General features: G+C 42.1%; 1 protein-coding gene and 1 pseudogene across 1 annotated transcript; one reads left to right on the top strand and one right to left on the bottom strand.

The window, feature by feature from the left end:
- Nucleotides 1-432: 432 nt before the first annotated feature.
- Nucleotides 433-568, bottom strand: LOC146045064 (U2 spliceosomal RNA; annotated as a pseudogene).
- A 721-nt stretch (nucleotides 569-1,289) lies between these two features.
- On the top strand, nucleotides 1,290-5,240 carry LOC146027137 (uncharacterized). Its single transcript, XM_083158102.1, has 7 exons — nucleotides 1,290-1,789; nucleotides 1,911-2,006; nucleotides 2,131-2,270; nucleotides 2,606-2,873; nucleotides 3,212-3,390; nucleotides 4,243-4,301; nucleotides 4,755-5,240. Exons 1-7 carry the CDS (start codon nucleotides 1,726-1,728, stop codon nucleotides 4,903-4,905), a joined length of 957 nt encoding a protein of 318 aa, XP_083014228.1. The 5' UTR covers nucleotides 1,290-1,725; the 3' UTR covers nucleotides 4,906-5,240.
- Nucleotides 5,241-17,682: the final 12,442 nt, after the last annotated feature.

A 17,682-nucleotide genomic window follows, 5' to 3' on the forward strand; every position in this document is an offset into this window, starting at 1 on the left:
CGACCAAGTTTTTCTCCGTCTCACCAGCAGGCATTTTCCAGCCCCTGGCATGGGAATGGGTACTCCACTGGGCTTTTCGAAAGACTCCCTTAGGGGCTGCACCCCCCTCGGAAGAGCAATCTACTCAGTCCCAGTGTTTCTCCGCTCCCAGGGTTAAGATACTGAGCTTTTCGCTGTGCCCAGGGTGGGGGCCTGCCCCAACCTGGACCAATCTACTCGGTCTCAGCTTTTCTCCGCTCCCTGGGAATGGACACTAGACTGAGCCTTTCGCTGCTCATCCTTCGGGGGCTACGAACCCCGTCAGGAGAGTCAAACTACTAGGCCCAGTGTTTCTCCCCCCCTCTTACCAGTGGATTTACGGAAACAACACCTCCTACCAAAGGCAGAGGTGAAGGTACTCAGCCAAACTTTTCACCACTCCCAGGCAAAAAAGAGGGGTCCCACACCCTCCGCCCATCAGAGCAGCTACTCAGTTCAGCCTTTCTCTATTCTCTGCCAGAGGCCAGTCCATACCAACTGATAAGAACAGATACTACACTTGATCTTAGCCAAAAGGCCGAGAAGCGATGCTGTCTACCCAATGATCCATACCTGATGATAATTACATTACAGCACTGCATAATAAAATTATTGTCATTATATATATTTTTTTAATAAGATTGCCTTCAGCAAACACAATGAAAATTTGGAAAGCTTTGCATCAAAAATTTGCATTGTTGTTACAAGTTTGTTGTTTTCAGAAATATAATTATATTGACACAAACCAACGTTGACCAGTGCAACATTTGTTTAATAATGCTATTAGTATTTTCTTCTCGTTTAGATTTGTTTCCTATTGTTTGCATAATAAGAGCATCCATTTTAATAAATGTACAAGGTGCTTATATATAAAGTATATTAGAAAAATAGACAGAAAGCGCACAATGATGAGCCAAATATACACAAGTATTTTACTGATAATAAAAGATCACACACATTAAGGATTTATAAAAACAGCTTGTCAGCATCTGATAATGGGACCAAATCACAATACAGCATGATATATATATATATATATATATATATATATATATATATATATATATATATATATATATATATATATATATATATATATAAAATCCACTGTTAGATGCGCTTCCAAAATCATTTTTTGTACGTATGTTGTATTGCAGGCATGTCTCAGTTTGCACTTCTACAAACTTGCTACAAATGGCAAATTTTTACATGCCCTGCAGATTAAGTTTATAAAAAAAACCCTCTGAATTTAAACAGTTGAGTGTCATAAAGGCTTTTTAACCTACAGATAAAAGACAACTGAAACATATGAATAGCTTTTAAGTGCTTTTCTTCCCTTTCAAAGGGAGGAGATTCAAGCTACTTAGGGCTTAATTTGGATAGTGCAAGTAGTTTAAGATAACACCTCAAGCTGAGCTAGTTAATAAAACCAAAAGATGACCCAAGCTTAGGGGGTAATTTAGTATGTGAAGCAACTCTTTGAAGTAGACTGTAACCACTGTCTCTGAGACATTTAAGTGGGGAAATTCAATTAGTTTAAGGGTTTTTGACACCACTTTTGTGTTGAATTAAGATTACAATCTGCGCAACCTCTTGTAGCTTTGGCACCAATATACATGTTAGATCTGTCTCCCTAAGGATATAAAAGTCTGGGTCAGAAGTTTTCAAACCCATCCAGTATCTTGAAGACAGGAGTGGTCATCAGACATGGAGCATTCATTGCTGATCATCCTATACCTCTGTGGTTTCTTCTGTTTCCTCTGCACAGCTTGTAAGTATTCATTTTAGCATTGTTTTTGTCCAATTATGTTTGTACCATAATGCTGTAATGTGTCAAATAGGCGCCTGTGCTTTTTGTTTAATGTGATCTCATGTAACCTACTCTATTGCAGATGAGGGTGTAATTAACAGGCCAAATGACAGGAGGAATTTATTTGCAGATCGAGGATGTTGTAAAAGACAAAGCAATTTTGTATATGTTGGACAAGGTAGGGTCTCTTTTTGATGCTTGCAAATCTATATGTATATTTTGGCATAAATGGCTTTTGGGTGTCCGTTTTAGCAACAGTTATTTCTGAAAAAAGTCACAACGATGCCTGTGTTTCTCTATAGATATATCAAGCAGTCCTGTCAGTGTTGATGTTGGCATATGCAGAGCTCACTGTGGGGGACCCCAAAGAATAAACTACAATCCTGGCTTCCCTGGACTTCCAAAGCACTCAACCATGCTGGAATTCTTGAAAAATAAAAAAGTTAGTATCTTGATTTGCAATTTTTTTTTAATGTTATTCCATTGGATATATTACTCATACATGATTGCTACATAAGAATGTTTAGCAAGAGCGTAACTATCAAAGGTGCAAGGGGTGCAGCTGCTATGGGGCCCAGAGCTGAAGTGGGCCCATCTTTACAGTCTAATATATTTGTGCTATATACACTTATTACCATCAGTTGCTAAATAGGGCGCCCTTACAATGCTTTTCTATGGGGCCTAAGGATGTCTAGTTGTACCTCTGGTGTTTAGTCAGTTGTGGCTGGCTTCATTCATTTATTCATTGACAGTAATGCTGTTATATTGTTTTTATAGTTACGAGAGAGAGTGCCAGATACACCTCTTCCATCTAACACGGAGCCTTCATGTCCGCATGAGTCCAGCTGTCAACCCACAAAAGTTGCGATAGAGAGAGTGCTGCTAATCCAGGGAATTCAAGAAGTAGAAGTGATCGAGGACTGTCAGTGCAATCCCATCCCACAGGAGTGCATCCGAATGCCATTCCTGAAAACCTACTTTCCAGATACACCCTTTGAGTCAACAGTAGATGTTGGGAAATGTTCAAGTCCTGAAGCTAGCACAGGTATTGTAACCACTAAAACTACACTTCCCTCAAAACTATTATGACATTTAATGTACATTAAACTCTTGTAAGAATGAGAAAAATATAGTAGCAAGAAATACAAAGTAAAATATAACGACCACAATTTTTTTTTTAAATGATGATACATCAGTAGCACTTTGCTTGTAATATATTTGTTTTCCTCTTCTGGGCTCTTAGAGAAGCATGTATCACACACACACACCACTATAATGAATTGAGTTTACTGAATTTGTAAGCTTTAGGTCTGTAGCTCACACTGATGTCCTAAACTGATAAAAAGACATTCAATGAATGTTTCATTATCTGCTACTTTACAGATCTTCAGTGTGCTCCAACAAAATTTGACACCGTGATCGTTGAAAGTCCAAATGGAGCAGAAGTTGTGCAGACTGTGGAAACGTGTGAAATGAAAGAAAAATGTTATAGGGTCACCTATCTGGAGTATTACTATGAAGTTATATATAACAGCAAGGGAGTCAAAGAGGAGAGACTTAAGGTAAGACTTGTCAGCTCTACTAAATCCACCTAGTGGAATATGAAAGCAGCCTGGTTCCCAAACTGTGCCTAGGCATACTGGGGTGCCTCGTGACACTTAGGGGGGTGCCGTGGGTGAGTGGTCCAGGACTAATTCAAAAAACATATGGTCAATGTAATAGGCAAAACCAGTGCTTGTGGCTCCCATTTGTAAAATATCTGGACAAACAAAAGTGAATCCTATTCCATCCAGAGCACATAACTGATCCTAAGGATCAACTTAATTTACTTAATTTAATATTTTTTCTAAATTTCCCAAACTTCTGGCCTAGAAGAGCCTTAAAAAATCTGATACTCTAGGGTGCCGTGATACCAAAAAGTTTCGGAACCATGGCGCTAGCAGAATAGAGAAATTGTAGTTGGAGAGGCAAGAAATGTCTCTTACAGATGTAACACAAACCAGCTTAATCATAGTACTGACATCCATATAGTAAAACATAACAATGGGAATATTTTTTTAACTAGAACCTACATTATTTTATTAATCTGTGATTGATAAATATATCAAATGACCTTGCTGACACTACTGGTATCTCATTACACACTATGGTCATTTAAGATATTTTATAATACAAATATATAGTGTATATGCTTTTTAGTCTGCAAGGGTTTGTAACAGTCTTTTGTTATTGTCTAAAAATGCCCCTGCTCTTTTTGATCATGCCAGCTGTGTGTGTGTGTGTGTGTGAAGAATTTACATTGTGTGTGTACAGTTTTTGATATGCAAACTAGTGTTGCTTAAAGAATTGGCTTTTGTGCTGCATCAGTAGGCATGGGATGTGATTTAAATGTCTTTGTTTTGCAAATCTTGCAGGAAATTGATGTGGGGCGGTGTTTAGGAGGCTGCTCGTCAGGAAATCATTGCCTGCTCAGGTAAGCACAGCTGTCTAGACTCTCCCACCTCCTAGTTCCTGATTCCTTTTTCCTGATACCTTAATCAATCAACATAAATAAAAAAAAAAAAACATTCCTTATAGCAGTACACAACATATATTAATATAATAAATATAGTATAGATTTATAATAGTTTTATGAAATCACAGTGGTTTTTTTTCTTCCCATCTTATATATTCATTTTTCTAGATCTTGGCACAATCATAGTATAAAATTAGATTTTACCGAATTTTGGACCTGCTTTATTTTATGCAACCTTTTCTTTAAAAAGTTCCTTTTTATTCTGGGCTGTTTCTTTATTAAGCAACATTTGTATTATAGTAAAAATTACTGTAAGGCTTTTAACATTTGTCAGCACATGGGGTGTGGGAAAGAAAGGGGATCCTATGCTGCAAATCTAATACCATGTTTAATATTTTTTATCTCTTTCAGGGACTCTCGTAACAGGGATCACTGCTTGGTATGGGCTGAAGGACTAGGCAAGGGATGTGTTCCCCAGGAATATGATACACACTCTTTCAGAAGCAGAAATGGGCACATACGCTCTGTTTTAGCAATTAAGACCTGCAAATGCCAGGGGTAAAACATTTTCTTGGGCTTTTTTTTATGTACTTACAATTTAAGTACACCAAATTGTGTATATGTAGATGGTATATACTTGGGGCTCACTAAACAGTTACAACTTTCAATATTGGTCTCATCATCAACAAAATTAAAACTAAAACACTGTTATGATTCCATTGCTGCTATGAGTTTAAAACTGAAGCCCTGGCACTACAATTGAAACTTAATATAGCACTTAATATAGCACTGTCCTCATCGGTCTTAGATACCTGGAGCAGTAGAGTCTCAGGCACTTTACATATGTGCATATAGAGAATTGAAAGCTTCAGTATCTGGCACTAGCTTGAAATATTTTTTTTAAAATAATAAGTAGAAATGATTATACCATATTGTATAAGATCTTTATTTGAAAGATTTTACATTGTCAACTTTTGCAAGTAATACTAGATTGACTTTACCATCTATGTACTTCCTTTTTATTCTTAGGAATTTATGTTTGATGGTACCTTATCTAATGCTGGCCAGTTGGTTGGTTAGACTGAAAATCTGGTACTGTATGGGGGCAAATGCCAATAAGCTCACAAACTCAGGAGAATGGACAAAAACATTCAGCGAAATTGTTTAAATCAAATAGGTCCAACTACATTACATTGAGTGACAGTTGTTGTCCATTTTCCCGATTTGGGAAACAAATGACTTAATTACAAATTACATTTGATCCTATCCAGTACCAGGTTTTTATTCTATCCAACCAAATAGTTGGATGTTGGAGGAAAGTTTGTCTGATGTGTGGCCAGCATGTGATTGTTGACATTGTCTACATTTCTTTTATTCTTTTAAAGTGAAAACTGACCCTTTTAGATGTTGTTTAAATTGAAATGTAATAGGAATGTGCAATTCATTTAGCTTAAAGGACTGCAACCTTCACATGTACATGAGACATATGAATTAAGTAAATCTGTGTTTTAGAAATGTGTATGAACTGTCTGATGATAATATTTCTAGCTAATATTTGTATTATTTTTAATGTACAGTGGTGAATGCCAAATTCCACTTATAGTACAGGTCTAACAAAAACAAACAATGGTTTACATTACATTACCCAGACAAATGTGCATAAAAACTAACATGGGAATAAAAAAATGAAAGAATGAACGCTAGATTTTATAAGAATGTTATTAAAGTGGCACTGTGATAATGAAGAGTGGGCAAAGGAAAAGTTGATAGTAAAGAATAAAAGAGTACAAAGCACCTGAAAAGAAAAATGGTTAAAATAATGTTTATAGAGTGAGTGGTTGTCCTGTGAGTCACTGCGCTGTCCCTACCTCTGATGGTAAATACCGGGGTCAAGCGGGAGATGTTCTGCGGCTGTAGTGTGGACAAGCCGCTAATTGGCGCTTCCGACCCACCGGCGTCTTCTTTGACGTTGTGCCGCTTGCCAGACGTGTGCAGCGGCTTGAAGAACGGGAGATGGTCAGGGTGTCAGTGTAGCAGAATCCTCACAGCGGACAGGAGTAAACAATGCGTTTTGTGCATTGAGCACTTTTTCAAGTTGAAAAAGTGCTCAATGCATGAAACACATTGTTTACTCCTGTCCGCTGTGAGGATTCTGCTACACACGTCTGGTAAGCGGTGCAATGTCTGGTAAGCGGCGCAACATCAAAGAAGACGCCAGGGGGTCGGAAGCGTCAATTAGCGGCTTATCCACAATACAGCCGTAGAACATCTCCCGCTTAACCCTGGAATTTACCATCAGAGGTAGGGACAGCGCAGTGATTCACAGGACAACCACTCACTCTATTAAGAGTGTAAACCTTATTTTAACCATTATTCTTTTCAGGTGCTTTGTACTCTTTTATTCTTTACTATCAACTTTTCCTTTACCCACTATTCATTATCACAGTGCCACTTTAATAACATTCTTATAAAATCTAGCGCTCATTCTTTCATTTTTTTACTGTATTTATCATTTGAGCTACTTTACATATATCAATTAGCGCAGTGTTCCACTATCTTCATTCCTAACATGGGAATGTACTATACACATGTTTACTATATATTTGTTTTTATGTGTGAAGCAGGACCCTAAGTTTTTATTCTGTTTAATGCAAAATACCTTCTATATACTATGGAGGTTATTCTAATTGCTTCGGTCCCCTGCACGTTCGCACGGAGGACCAATGTTTTTCTAGTGCACACGCGCATAATGGTTTATGCGCATGTGTAGTGTTTTTTGGCATAGTCACTGCGCTGTTCGCACAGAGTGATGCGGACCTGGGGTGTGGGGCAGCGAACTCCGGTAGCGTCCATGGGAACGCCCAGCATTTCATGGGCGTCCCTGTGAAAGTGCTGGGTGTTCCCATGGGTTTGTGGGCGGGACTAGGTGTGCCAGGGGTGGGCGGCTGATGTCACATGACGTCAGCTGCCCGCCCTGTCTTCATCCTGCTGCCCACAAATATAAGTCAGTCTCCACTGACATTTGCGAAGGCAGGAGAAATCATTCGATGGTCACTTACCATCAGATGATTTCTCCTGCTGCGGGCACATGCGAGGGGATATGTCACATGTGACACATCCCCTCACATGGTGGTGGTGTAGCAGGCATTCGTGAGGGCGGCATCACAAGGACTCGGTAAGCTGCGACCTTTGCAGCTTACCGAGTCAACTAGGATTCAGCTAAAACACGAAAATAGAAATACTGATAAGGAGTATAACAATAAACCTAATAATAACAACACTATTTGCATTTCAACATTTTATATTTTATTTTACACACCATCTAACAATGTATTTCATTTACAAATAAACACCTAGCTTTGGCATAAGGATTTCATTCTGTAAATGTACTTGCTCTTAGAGAACATTTTTCAATTGTCTAAAAAATGTTTTATTTTTGTAATGGTTTATAACCTGGAAATATCCTATGTGTAGGAATATTTTTACGCATGTAATTAGTATGAATTTTAGTATTTATTGTACATGCTAAATATGATTTCAAAATTGTAAATAAAGATTATTTCAAACTAGCTGTGATGCCCAGCGTTGCCTGACTTTTATTTACTTACTCTGTCTCCACTCTACTTGCTCTCTCCCCATCTCTCATGCCCCCCCCCCCCCACACACACACACACACTCTGTGTCTCTGACCAGTTCAAGTCACTCCTTTTTCAAGCTCAGCCTGTAACATGGCAGTTAGTAGCTGGTTGGCTTTTGCTTTAGCTCACTCCAAGGCTTAGTACATCGGCCCTGTAAAATCTCAGACAAAGGTAGAAGAGATTTTATCAACTGTTATGGCATTCCATTTTCTGAGCTATCTGAAATTGCAAGACATTGTGCCAATTATTTTTAAATCCAATTTTTGGTGATTGTAAATAAGCATTGGAACAATGTTCATCTGATGGGGCCACACACGGAGCGATTTTGGGTCATTTTTTAAGCGGTTGGACTACATTTGACTAGATCACTTAGAAAATGACCCAAAATTGCTCCGTATGTAGGGGTCATAGCAATAGCGATGCATGGCCCAGCGCACCGCTATCGTCCTTCTAGATTTAAACTGCATGCAGTATAAATCTAGTCAGATTGCCAGTGTTCTGAGCATTCTGAGTGATTTAGCATCGCTCAGAACGCTCAGCAAATATCCCCATATGTAGGCACCTTTAGACTTATCTTAGACTTTATGGTATTGTTTCTCAGAAAGAAGCATATTTAAAGTTACTACATGAGTGAAAGTTGCAATTTTATGTTTTGTCAAAAATAAAAATGTGAGAAATTCACAGCCGTGCAAGTCAACCAGAATAAGGTCCCTAATGCAGATTTGCTCCTTGTATTGTTTTTTGCATCTAAAGCTGGGTACACACATACAGATTTATCTGTCCAATCTATCTGGTGGGAATAAAAATCTAGAAATGTATGGGGGAAAATGAACAATCAAAAATTTGCTCACAAAAGGCCCCCATACACTAGGGCGACTTGTCCTTAGGACAAGTCGCCCCCGACTTCCCCCTGAGCTTCCCCGGCTGCTCCCCGGGGGAGCTTGATTAGATTGGCACTTGATGTGCCATTTTTTACATGTGATAAATCGTCTTGATTTATCACATGTAAAAAACCCGGGGAGCAGGGGGGGGGGGGCTACAGAGCAGGGCTGCTGGTGGGAGCAGGGGGGGCTGGGGACGCTGCGGGGGACACAGGCGGCATAGAGCCGGGCAGAGGGAGCCGGGAGCTGTCAGTGCTAGAAAAAAAAGCCTATACAATGAATGGGCAGCCTGTGATTGGCTGAGCGCTCTCTAAGCCAATTGCTGACTGGCTGAGAGAGCGCTCAGCCAATCACAGGCCGCCCATTTATTGTATGGGCTTTTTTTTTTTTATTCAGTACTGACAGCTCCCGACTCCCCCTGCCCGGCTCTATGCCGCCTGTGTCCCCCGCAGCGTCCCCAGCCCCCCCTGCTCCCTCCACCGCCGCGCCACCCCACTAGGTCCCAAGTCGGGTGGTCGGACGTGCAGCAGGTCCGACCACCCGACGCAGATCCGATGCGCACGGGACCACGCATCGGATCTGAGGGGACATCAAAACTAGCCGATTTTGGTCCGATTTCGGCCAGATCCGACTGATCCGGCTGAAATCTGACCAAAATCGGCTAGTGTATGGGGACCTAAACTACATTTTGACTGTCAAGCTACACTGCTTGTTAAAACCACAACAAACACTTAAATCAGGTATACAAATAGTAGGTTGTATTAATATTGGGAGAAATTAGATTTTTGATGAACAGTCTGGCCCTAAATAAATAGCATTTTCAAACAAAACAAAAACCGGTACTTATATGTAAGTTGAACACCCACTAAGCTATTTGCTTAGTTTTGCACGTCCCCTTGTGGGGCACGCTACACTCGCCACGATTCGGGCTCGGTGGCTCACTGCGCACGCCAAACTATATAAAATCAACTCCATGCCGACATGGTTAGTGGGGGTATGAGCGTACTTACTATAGTGGGCGCCCAACTAATTTACGGGAAGTTAAATTATAGATTTATTGCACCAGAATGCTTGAGACTTTCAAGGAAATATGTTTCTCAAGCATAGATTTATAGATTTATTGCACCCGAATGCTTGAGACTTTCAAGGAAATATGTTTCTCAAGCATTCTGGTGCAATAAATAAATAAGTACCCAATAAACATATTTCCTCGAAAGTCTCAAGCATTCTGGTGCAATTAATCTATAATTTAACTTCCCTTAAATTATTGTGTGTGCTGTAAAATTGGGCATAAATACAACTGATCCAACACTTCGGTTTGTTTGTCTGGAAACTGACCAAATTGCTGCTTTAGATTTATGTTAATCTGTAAGGGGACAGCTTGCTGTGAATCGGCTTGCTGTGAATCTTTGTCTTATTCAAAAAGCAATAAACAAAGACAAAAGGTGGAACCTGGTTGATACAATCCATGCCTGTGATACTTACGAAATTAGCAAGGTTGAAAAAAGATCAAAGCCCATCAAGTTTAGCATGCAAATAGTAGTGTTTATTCATGTGACAAAAATAAAAGCTTCATTTGGATATACTCAAGTATAACAGTTACATGATCCATATATGGGTGTATCCATTTATTTTGTAGTCACTACTTGAATTGCAGAAAGAACACATAGGGTAAAGTATGCAGGGTAGTAGTTCAGCCTTTGTTTTTGATCATTATGGCCCTTTTTTAATTATATATTCTACCACAAACATATCAGTATCATATTTGGGTACTTGTTTCCTAGAACAGCGCCCACTAAGCAATTTGCTTAGTGGGCTATTCTGCGTAGGGAAATAGCATCGCATCGTATGGGCCATTTTAGGGCCATGCGATGTGCGATGCGATTTTCCTATGCAATTTATTCACTGCTCTCTTAGCCCCGGGCCATCGCATCGGCCGCAAAAATTCGCATGCGATCGAATGCGATTTTTAATCGCATGCGATTTTATAGGGTGTGCGATGCCATGACACTAGGTATACAATATTATGATTGTATGTCCTAAAAACAGGTTTAACGCACCCCCCACTATTCACGCCACCCCAAAGGGTGGCGGAACTCATCCTCCGACTTTTTCACTACCCCACTATCCACGTCGGCGTGGAGTTGATTTTATATAGTGTGGCGAGCACAGCGAGCCACCGAGCCCGAAGTGTGGCGAGCGGACGCGGAATACATGTAAAGTAATCCGCGTCCCCTCATGGGGCTCGCTGCGCTCGCCACGCTTCGGGCTCTGTGGCTCGCTGCGCTTGCTACACTATATAAAATCAAGTCCACGCCGACGTGGATAGTGGGGTAATGAAAAAGTCGGAGGACGCGTTCCACCGCCCCTCGCGTGGCTCACTTCGCGCGCCACACTTCGGCTTGGCGTGGATAGTGGGGGGGGGGGTTTTGCGTTAAATCTATTTTTTGGACGTACAATAATATTATTGCATACCTAATGTCATGGCATTGCACACCCTATAAAATCGCATCACATCGCATGCCGCTATATTGGCCCATGTGATGCGATGCAATGCGATTTCCCTACGGTGCCGTACGTAGGAAATCTGGGCGCCGTTCTAGGAAACAAGTACCCATATTTGATTATGATTTATATCTCTTATACTACAGGAATAACAACAAAGTGATAAACAGTAAAATGTTTAAGGAGTACAGGAAATTGCAATCCACATATACATCTGGAATATTAATCTTTATATGGTCATCAATATTTCTTATCTTTAATTTATTGGAGGGGATTAGTCCATATATTGTACACAGGGAACCTTATTTCACAGTGTATTTATAAACTTGTTGAACCTCCTTGCTTGGCAGATGCCTACCTTAGTACTATTCATACACAGGAAACAAAGCTTTCAATAATATGGTTACTCCTGAAAGATCCATCGGTTTTCCTTCTTTGTAATCCCTGTACTCCCACTACAGCTCATTTGCTTTGTAAAGGATTGCCCGTTTAACAAAGCTTCCAAGTTTGGCAAATCACATATTTCCCTGCCCCAGTGAATCTTACAATTTACCACCTGTACACAGAATCATTCCTCATTGGTTCTCTACTAATTTGTAGTGACCTGCAATCAGGTAATTGCCGCCCAGCCAGAGTGAAATCCCAACCTGTGCAAAGCCTGTAAATCGATATGCACAGCTTGTAAATATTACGTTGATCGGTGATCGCAGCAAATCCATATACAAGACTCTCACCACCAAATTACTTTACCACTGTGTGCAGTCTGTGTGTAGCCCATGACTTGGTGGCTATGAAAGAAACAGGCAGTTTGGGGCCGGATCTGATGTCACACGACTTCACTTTAAACACCTGGGCACACCTCTGTTATCCCTGGCACTCCCTGAATATGTCTGGGTGACACTCACCAACACCATTTTCCTGTCAATCAACTTGCGTCCGGCCAGCATTTACATAAGATGCTGAATTTTATTGCAGGATTGCCTTGCACATGCGTAAGCGTAAGCATGTGCAGTCATTCGATTATCACTTGTCCTGCAAATTCGTAGCTGTGAGTTAAGGTCTGAATAACCCACTTTGTTTTGAAGAATTTTGAAAGATTTTTTATTTCATAAAAATATTTCTTTAACGATGTACAGAACTTAGGCCCTTATTCTGATCGGTGCGGATATTCCCGCATTCTTACGGTGCGGTCCGCACGCCACGGTGTTTTGCCGCGTGCGGCCATCGTCCGTAGAAACGCCCACGTGTCCTCCGCATTCGGACGGACTCACTCTTTAAGAACAGGGCGTGTTTACGGACGACATACAAACCATGCGTGTGCGGGAGAAACACTCCGATTCGGCACGGTATTACAGAGTATTACAGAGTATGCTCGGGAATACCGCATCCGAACGGGAGCCAAGCGGTGCTACCGCACGTAAGCGGAGTATTTACGCCAAACAACCCACTATGAAGTATCTTCTGCTATACATCACATGACCCACTTATTCAATTACCTATCCTCATAAAAAACTGCTTATTTGGAATTGGAATCAATTAGATTCCAATATATCCTTACAAGCATGCCTAACACATGCATTGCACACATTAACCCTTACAGCAATTGAAGTGCAATGGTTTGTATTACACCCTGTGTAAAAGATTATAAACAATCTACACATATACTATTTAAAGTGCAAATAAAACCAACAACTGTGAACTTGCATAAAGAATTTATTAAACCACACAATTAACATAACTAAAAAAAAATAGAAAATTATAATTTAAAGAAGCTGATCTTTCAGGTCCTGCAGGTCTGCTTGAGCCAGCCACAGATGGTGCTCCAGTCGCAGGAGGGCCCCACGCACCCCCTCATCTGCCGGTGTGGTGTCATCTGTGGGCATGTCAAAGGGGCAACAATTAGTCATGTTATTCTTGCATACATTTCACATACTGCGACATAAATTGCACAAATGCTTGGTGACATGTGTGTATATATATATATATATCTATGTAGAGCATGGGTCCTCAAACTGCGGCCCTCCAGATGTTGTGAAACTACAAATCACAGCATGCCTTGCCACAGTTTTGCTATAAGGAAGTGTTAAAACTGTGGCAAGGCATGCCGGGATTTGTAGTTTCACAACATCTGGAGGGCCGCAGTTTGAGGACCCATGATGTAGAGAGATAGAGACACACATAGATAAATAGATATGACACATACATATATACATACATGCTAACTTATTTACTACATACTGTCTTTTTCGGCCTATACCCTTTACTCTGCAGAAGACATAACAGTCATATTGTTTCTTCTCAGTCACAACCCACCCATGACTAACCAATGACAAGCAGGTCATGGCCTCCGTCAATAAGAACTTGTCACAATCTGCTCAGTCTAAGTTCAGTGATGGTTCGTGGCATGGGAGTAATGCAAATGTCAGGAATGCACAGTACACATCCTCAAAATCATAATTCTGTCTAAAGCAACCTACAATTCTGTGAGGGAAAAATAAAAATCAGAACTACAGGGGGTGTTTAGGTAGAGGAGGCTCCTGGGACACTGGCAACTTCTGACTCCATTCCAAGGTAGGCCGGGACATACTCCATTTATAGCATACATCCTAGAGTTTATAAATAACATTCACCAACAATATAGATTCCACTATTTGATGGGTCATAATCAACGCTTGCAGCAGGTGAATTTAATCCACAAATGATCCACTCATCCCTTTACGCCAGGATCCTGTTTAACTACAACGGTTATGTGGCAGTCAAAATGGAGCTCCACGCCATCCCACAAACCGGTGTAATTCAGAGGTGTCCTGGATGAAAGGGATGCCTTGGACACCCCATCTAACCCGTACCTGTATCTGTAGCTACCCACTTTGGGGTCTATATGAATAGTATGGGAAAAATTTTTTTTATCACCAGTGCTACATAAAAAATACCAGTACAACTACTTCATGAATGATGCATTATGTTAACATACCGATCTGCTGATCTTCCGGGGCCTGGCACGCCTCCTCCCCTTCATCATCCGAGTCCTCCGGGGCAACCGTGGCCTCCTCCGAACCCTCCTCCGCCAGCTCCTCTGCACCAACAACCTCCTCCTCCAACACCTCCTCCTCCTCCAACACCTCCTCCTCCTCCAACACCTCCTCCTCCTCCAACACCTCCTCCTCCTCCTCCTCCTCCTCCTCCTCCTCCTCCTCCTCCACCACCACCTCCTCCTCCACCTCCTCCTCCGCCACCAACACCTCCTCCTCCGCAACCAACTCCGCTTCCACATCCTCCTCCACCACCTCCTCCTCCTCCACCACCATCTCCTCCTCCTCCACTTCCTCCTCCTCCACCATTGCCGCCACCTCCTCCTCCGTGTCTTGGGCCTCCTCCTGTGCCAGGGCAGCCTCCGCCTCTTCACGGGCCTGTTGTGCTTGGGCTCGTGCTGTGTGTTAGAAAAAAACATCATGGTCAATGTGGGGTCATTGGGGCACATGTATTAATCCATAACAAGACATACATGGAAGGGTGATAATGATGGCAAACGATGCTGGAAAGTAGCTCCTTACTGTTAATGGATTCAAAATTGTGACATTTAAAGTAGTATGTGATTGGTAGTAATTTGTTCACACATTACAACCCAGGCATTTAGCAATGTGTAACACATATTAGATCTGGCACATTGTATGCATCATAATCCTCAATGCTATGGCATTACATATAAAAGCCACATGACTGCATGTTAACCAGGAAGAAGCACACATAACAGTCTATGGACTTTTAAACCCATGGACACCCACTTATCATGAGACACATTTTATTGTTTATATATGCTATGTTGTAAGTGCGAAATTTCATAGCTAAAATACTCACATTCAGCAATTTCGCCCCTGAGTTGCTCAAGCAGCTGGGGCTGGCGCCTGCGGAGGTCCGACCACCGCCTCTCCAGCTGCCCGAGGGACCTCCGCACCCGAGTGCGGGCGTAAATTCGGCGCCCTGCCGCTGCATAGGCCCTCCGCTTATGCCTGTTGGTTATGAAGGGCCCTGCACGGCCCAGCCTTGTCTCCATGACGGAGACAAGAACCCTCAGCTCCGCATGTGTGAAGGGTTCTGCCCTTCGTGTCTCCGCCATGTTGACAATGGCATCTATCAACCAATCAGCTGGTGGCATTGGTTGATCACAGTTATTTGTGTTAATAACTTTATTGTTCATCTTTACATGAACAGCGTCTCTGCGCCAACACAAATGGTGAAAAATTCGCTTGCCTTCAAAACAGTAGTGTTGATGTATGGCAATGAACAAATCTGATATATATAAAACACAGTGTGTATGCACTTAGCAAATCCAATGACGCCTCGCTCCGCCAAGCAACGCGTGCTATAGCTTAGCAACGCATAGCTGTACTTAGCATTATTTACTCTATGCATCTATGTGTATGCGTACATTTATGTGTAAAAGACACATACACACACTTGCAGGTATCCTGAGACCAGCATTATACAACAGCCCTGCCTGCCTGCCTTCCTGCCTGCCTGCCTGCCTGCCTGCCTGCTCCTTGAAATGTTGAAACATGTGAATAAATTCTAATATCATATATATATATATATATATATATATATATATATATATATCTGCAAACAAATCAGACATCAACACATGAAAAAATCCAAAACACATTACAGAATAAATCAATGTACTCACCAGTCATCAGGGATAGTATCAACTACAATAATGAAGATATAACAAACACATAAGATCCCTTTAACAAGGTATAATAATTAGCACCAATATTTATCTTCCCCCCAAACTAAGCACATATGATAAATATCTCCTATTTCTTTGCCATTAGGAGGGCAGGCTGGCTAATTTTCGTGTTGTAACACTGACAACTAACACACTGTACTTATTTGAAGGGGTGATTTGTACAATAATTGGTGTGTTCTGTCAACTCAATAACATGTACCTGAAGTATCTTTGCGCCACAGAGTCCCGCAGCTGGTATCCCCTCCGGCATTCAGGGGCGCGGGATGGGCGCATGGGCGGATCTTGCGGCTCAGATGGTACCTCCCACTCATCAAAGGGTATCTCACGCCGCACAGCAATGTTGTGGAAAAATATACACAGGCCCACGATCCTCGACACCATTTCAGGCGCATATTGTAAGTCACCACCAGTGCGGTGGAGCACTCTAAATCGACCTTTTAAAAGGCCAATTGAGCGCTCCACCACTTGCCTGGTGGCAACATGCGCCCGATTGAATGCCTCCTGTGGGCCCGGTGCTGGGTAGCTGTACGGCGTAAGTAGCCAGGGCGTACATGGGTAACCGGAGTCACCCAGAACCCACGCATCACGGCCTTCCAGCTCTTGGAGTCTATGCCATATCCCGGTTTGTCGGATGACATGAGAGTCATGGGCACTTCCGGGAAACTTCGAGTTGAAGGCGAGAATCTCCATGGATGGGCCACATACCACCATCACGTTCAGTGAGTGGAACAATTTGCGGTTCCTATATATCTTCTCACTTCGAGATGGAGGCACAAATGGTACATGGGTGCCATCCACAGCCCCTATCACATTAGGGAAGCCAGCAATTTGATGGAAGGCCTGCTGGCTTCTGCGCAGGGTCTCGGTGGCAAATGTCATGGCCATGAAGTGCCCCTTGCGCCTGAACATGGCCGACGTCACACGCCTCAGGATTCGGCAGAAGGCCGGCTGAGATATTCCAGCAAGTACTGCCACTACTTGTTGGAATGATCCTGAGGCGCAGAAATGCAACACCGCCAGCAGCTGTGTGTGAGGCGGAATTGCTGTCGTGATCCCGTGTAGAGGTTCCAGATCGCTCTGAATTAAGGTGAGCAGATCCAGAATGACATGTGGCGGTAACCGGTACCTAGTAAGTACCTCATCATCGGGCATAGCAAACAGAGTCACCCGTGTGCGATAGATTCTAGCACGTCCTGGCCTCCTTGGCCGACGAGTGGGGAGAGCCGCAAGTGCCCTTAGCCTCCTCTCCATGTAGCGCATAATAGCTTCTGCAACCTATAAAGAAATGAACATAAATACTGATGCACCTATGCACATAATGGCCATATCCCACTACAAATAGATTTGTAGCCTTCAATACGTACAATAGATGGGCGCCCCATGAAATCCCGCAGATCCATTTGACTCTCTAATGATGACACAATAATATGAACTCAATACACACCGTCCAAAACACACAGATAAAGGTGTCAGCATTTTTTGCCGACATCATGTACTATGACACATTTCATCTATTGCTGGGACATGTTGTCCTGCAATAGATGAACCCACACAGGTTTAAGCCC

This window comes from Crinia signifera, chromosome 1 (assembly GCF_055691185.1).
Source record: "Crinia signifera chromosome 1, ASM5569118v1, whole genome shotgun sequence".
NCBI classification, from domain to species: Eukaryota; Metazoa; Chordata; class Amphibia; order Anura; family Myobatrachidae; genus Crinia; species Crinia signifera.

Bases quoted from the DNA above. Each gene is read 5' to 3' on its own strand.
- LOC146027137 (XM_083158102.1), top strand. From the start codon at position 1,726: ATGGAGCATTCATTGCTGATCATCCTATACCTCTGTGGTTTCTTCTGT. The intron at 2,271-2,605 runs GTTAGTATCTTG...TTGTTTTTATAG, and splicing joins AATTCTTGAAAAATAAAAAA to TTACGAGAGAGAGTGCCAGA. The intron at 3,391-4,242 runs GTAAGACTTGTC...CAAATCTTGCAG, and splicing joins TCAAAGAGGAGAGACTTAAG to GAAATTGATGTGGGGCGGTG.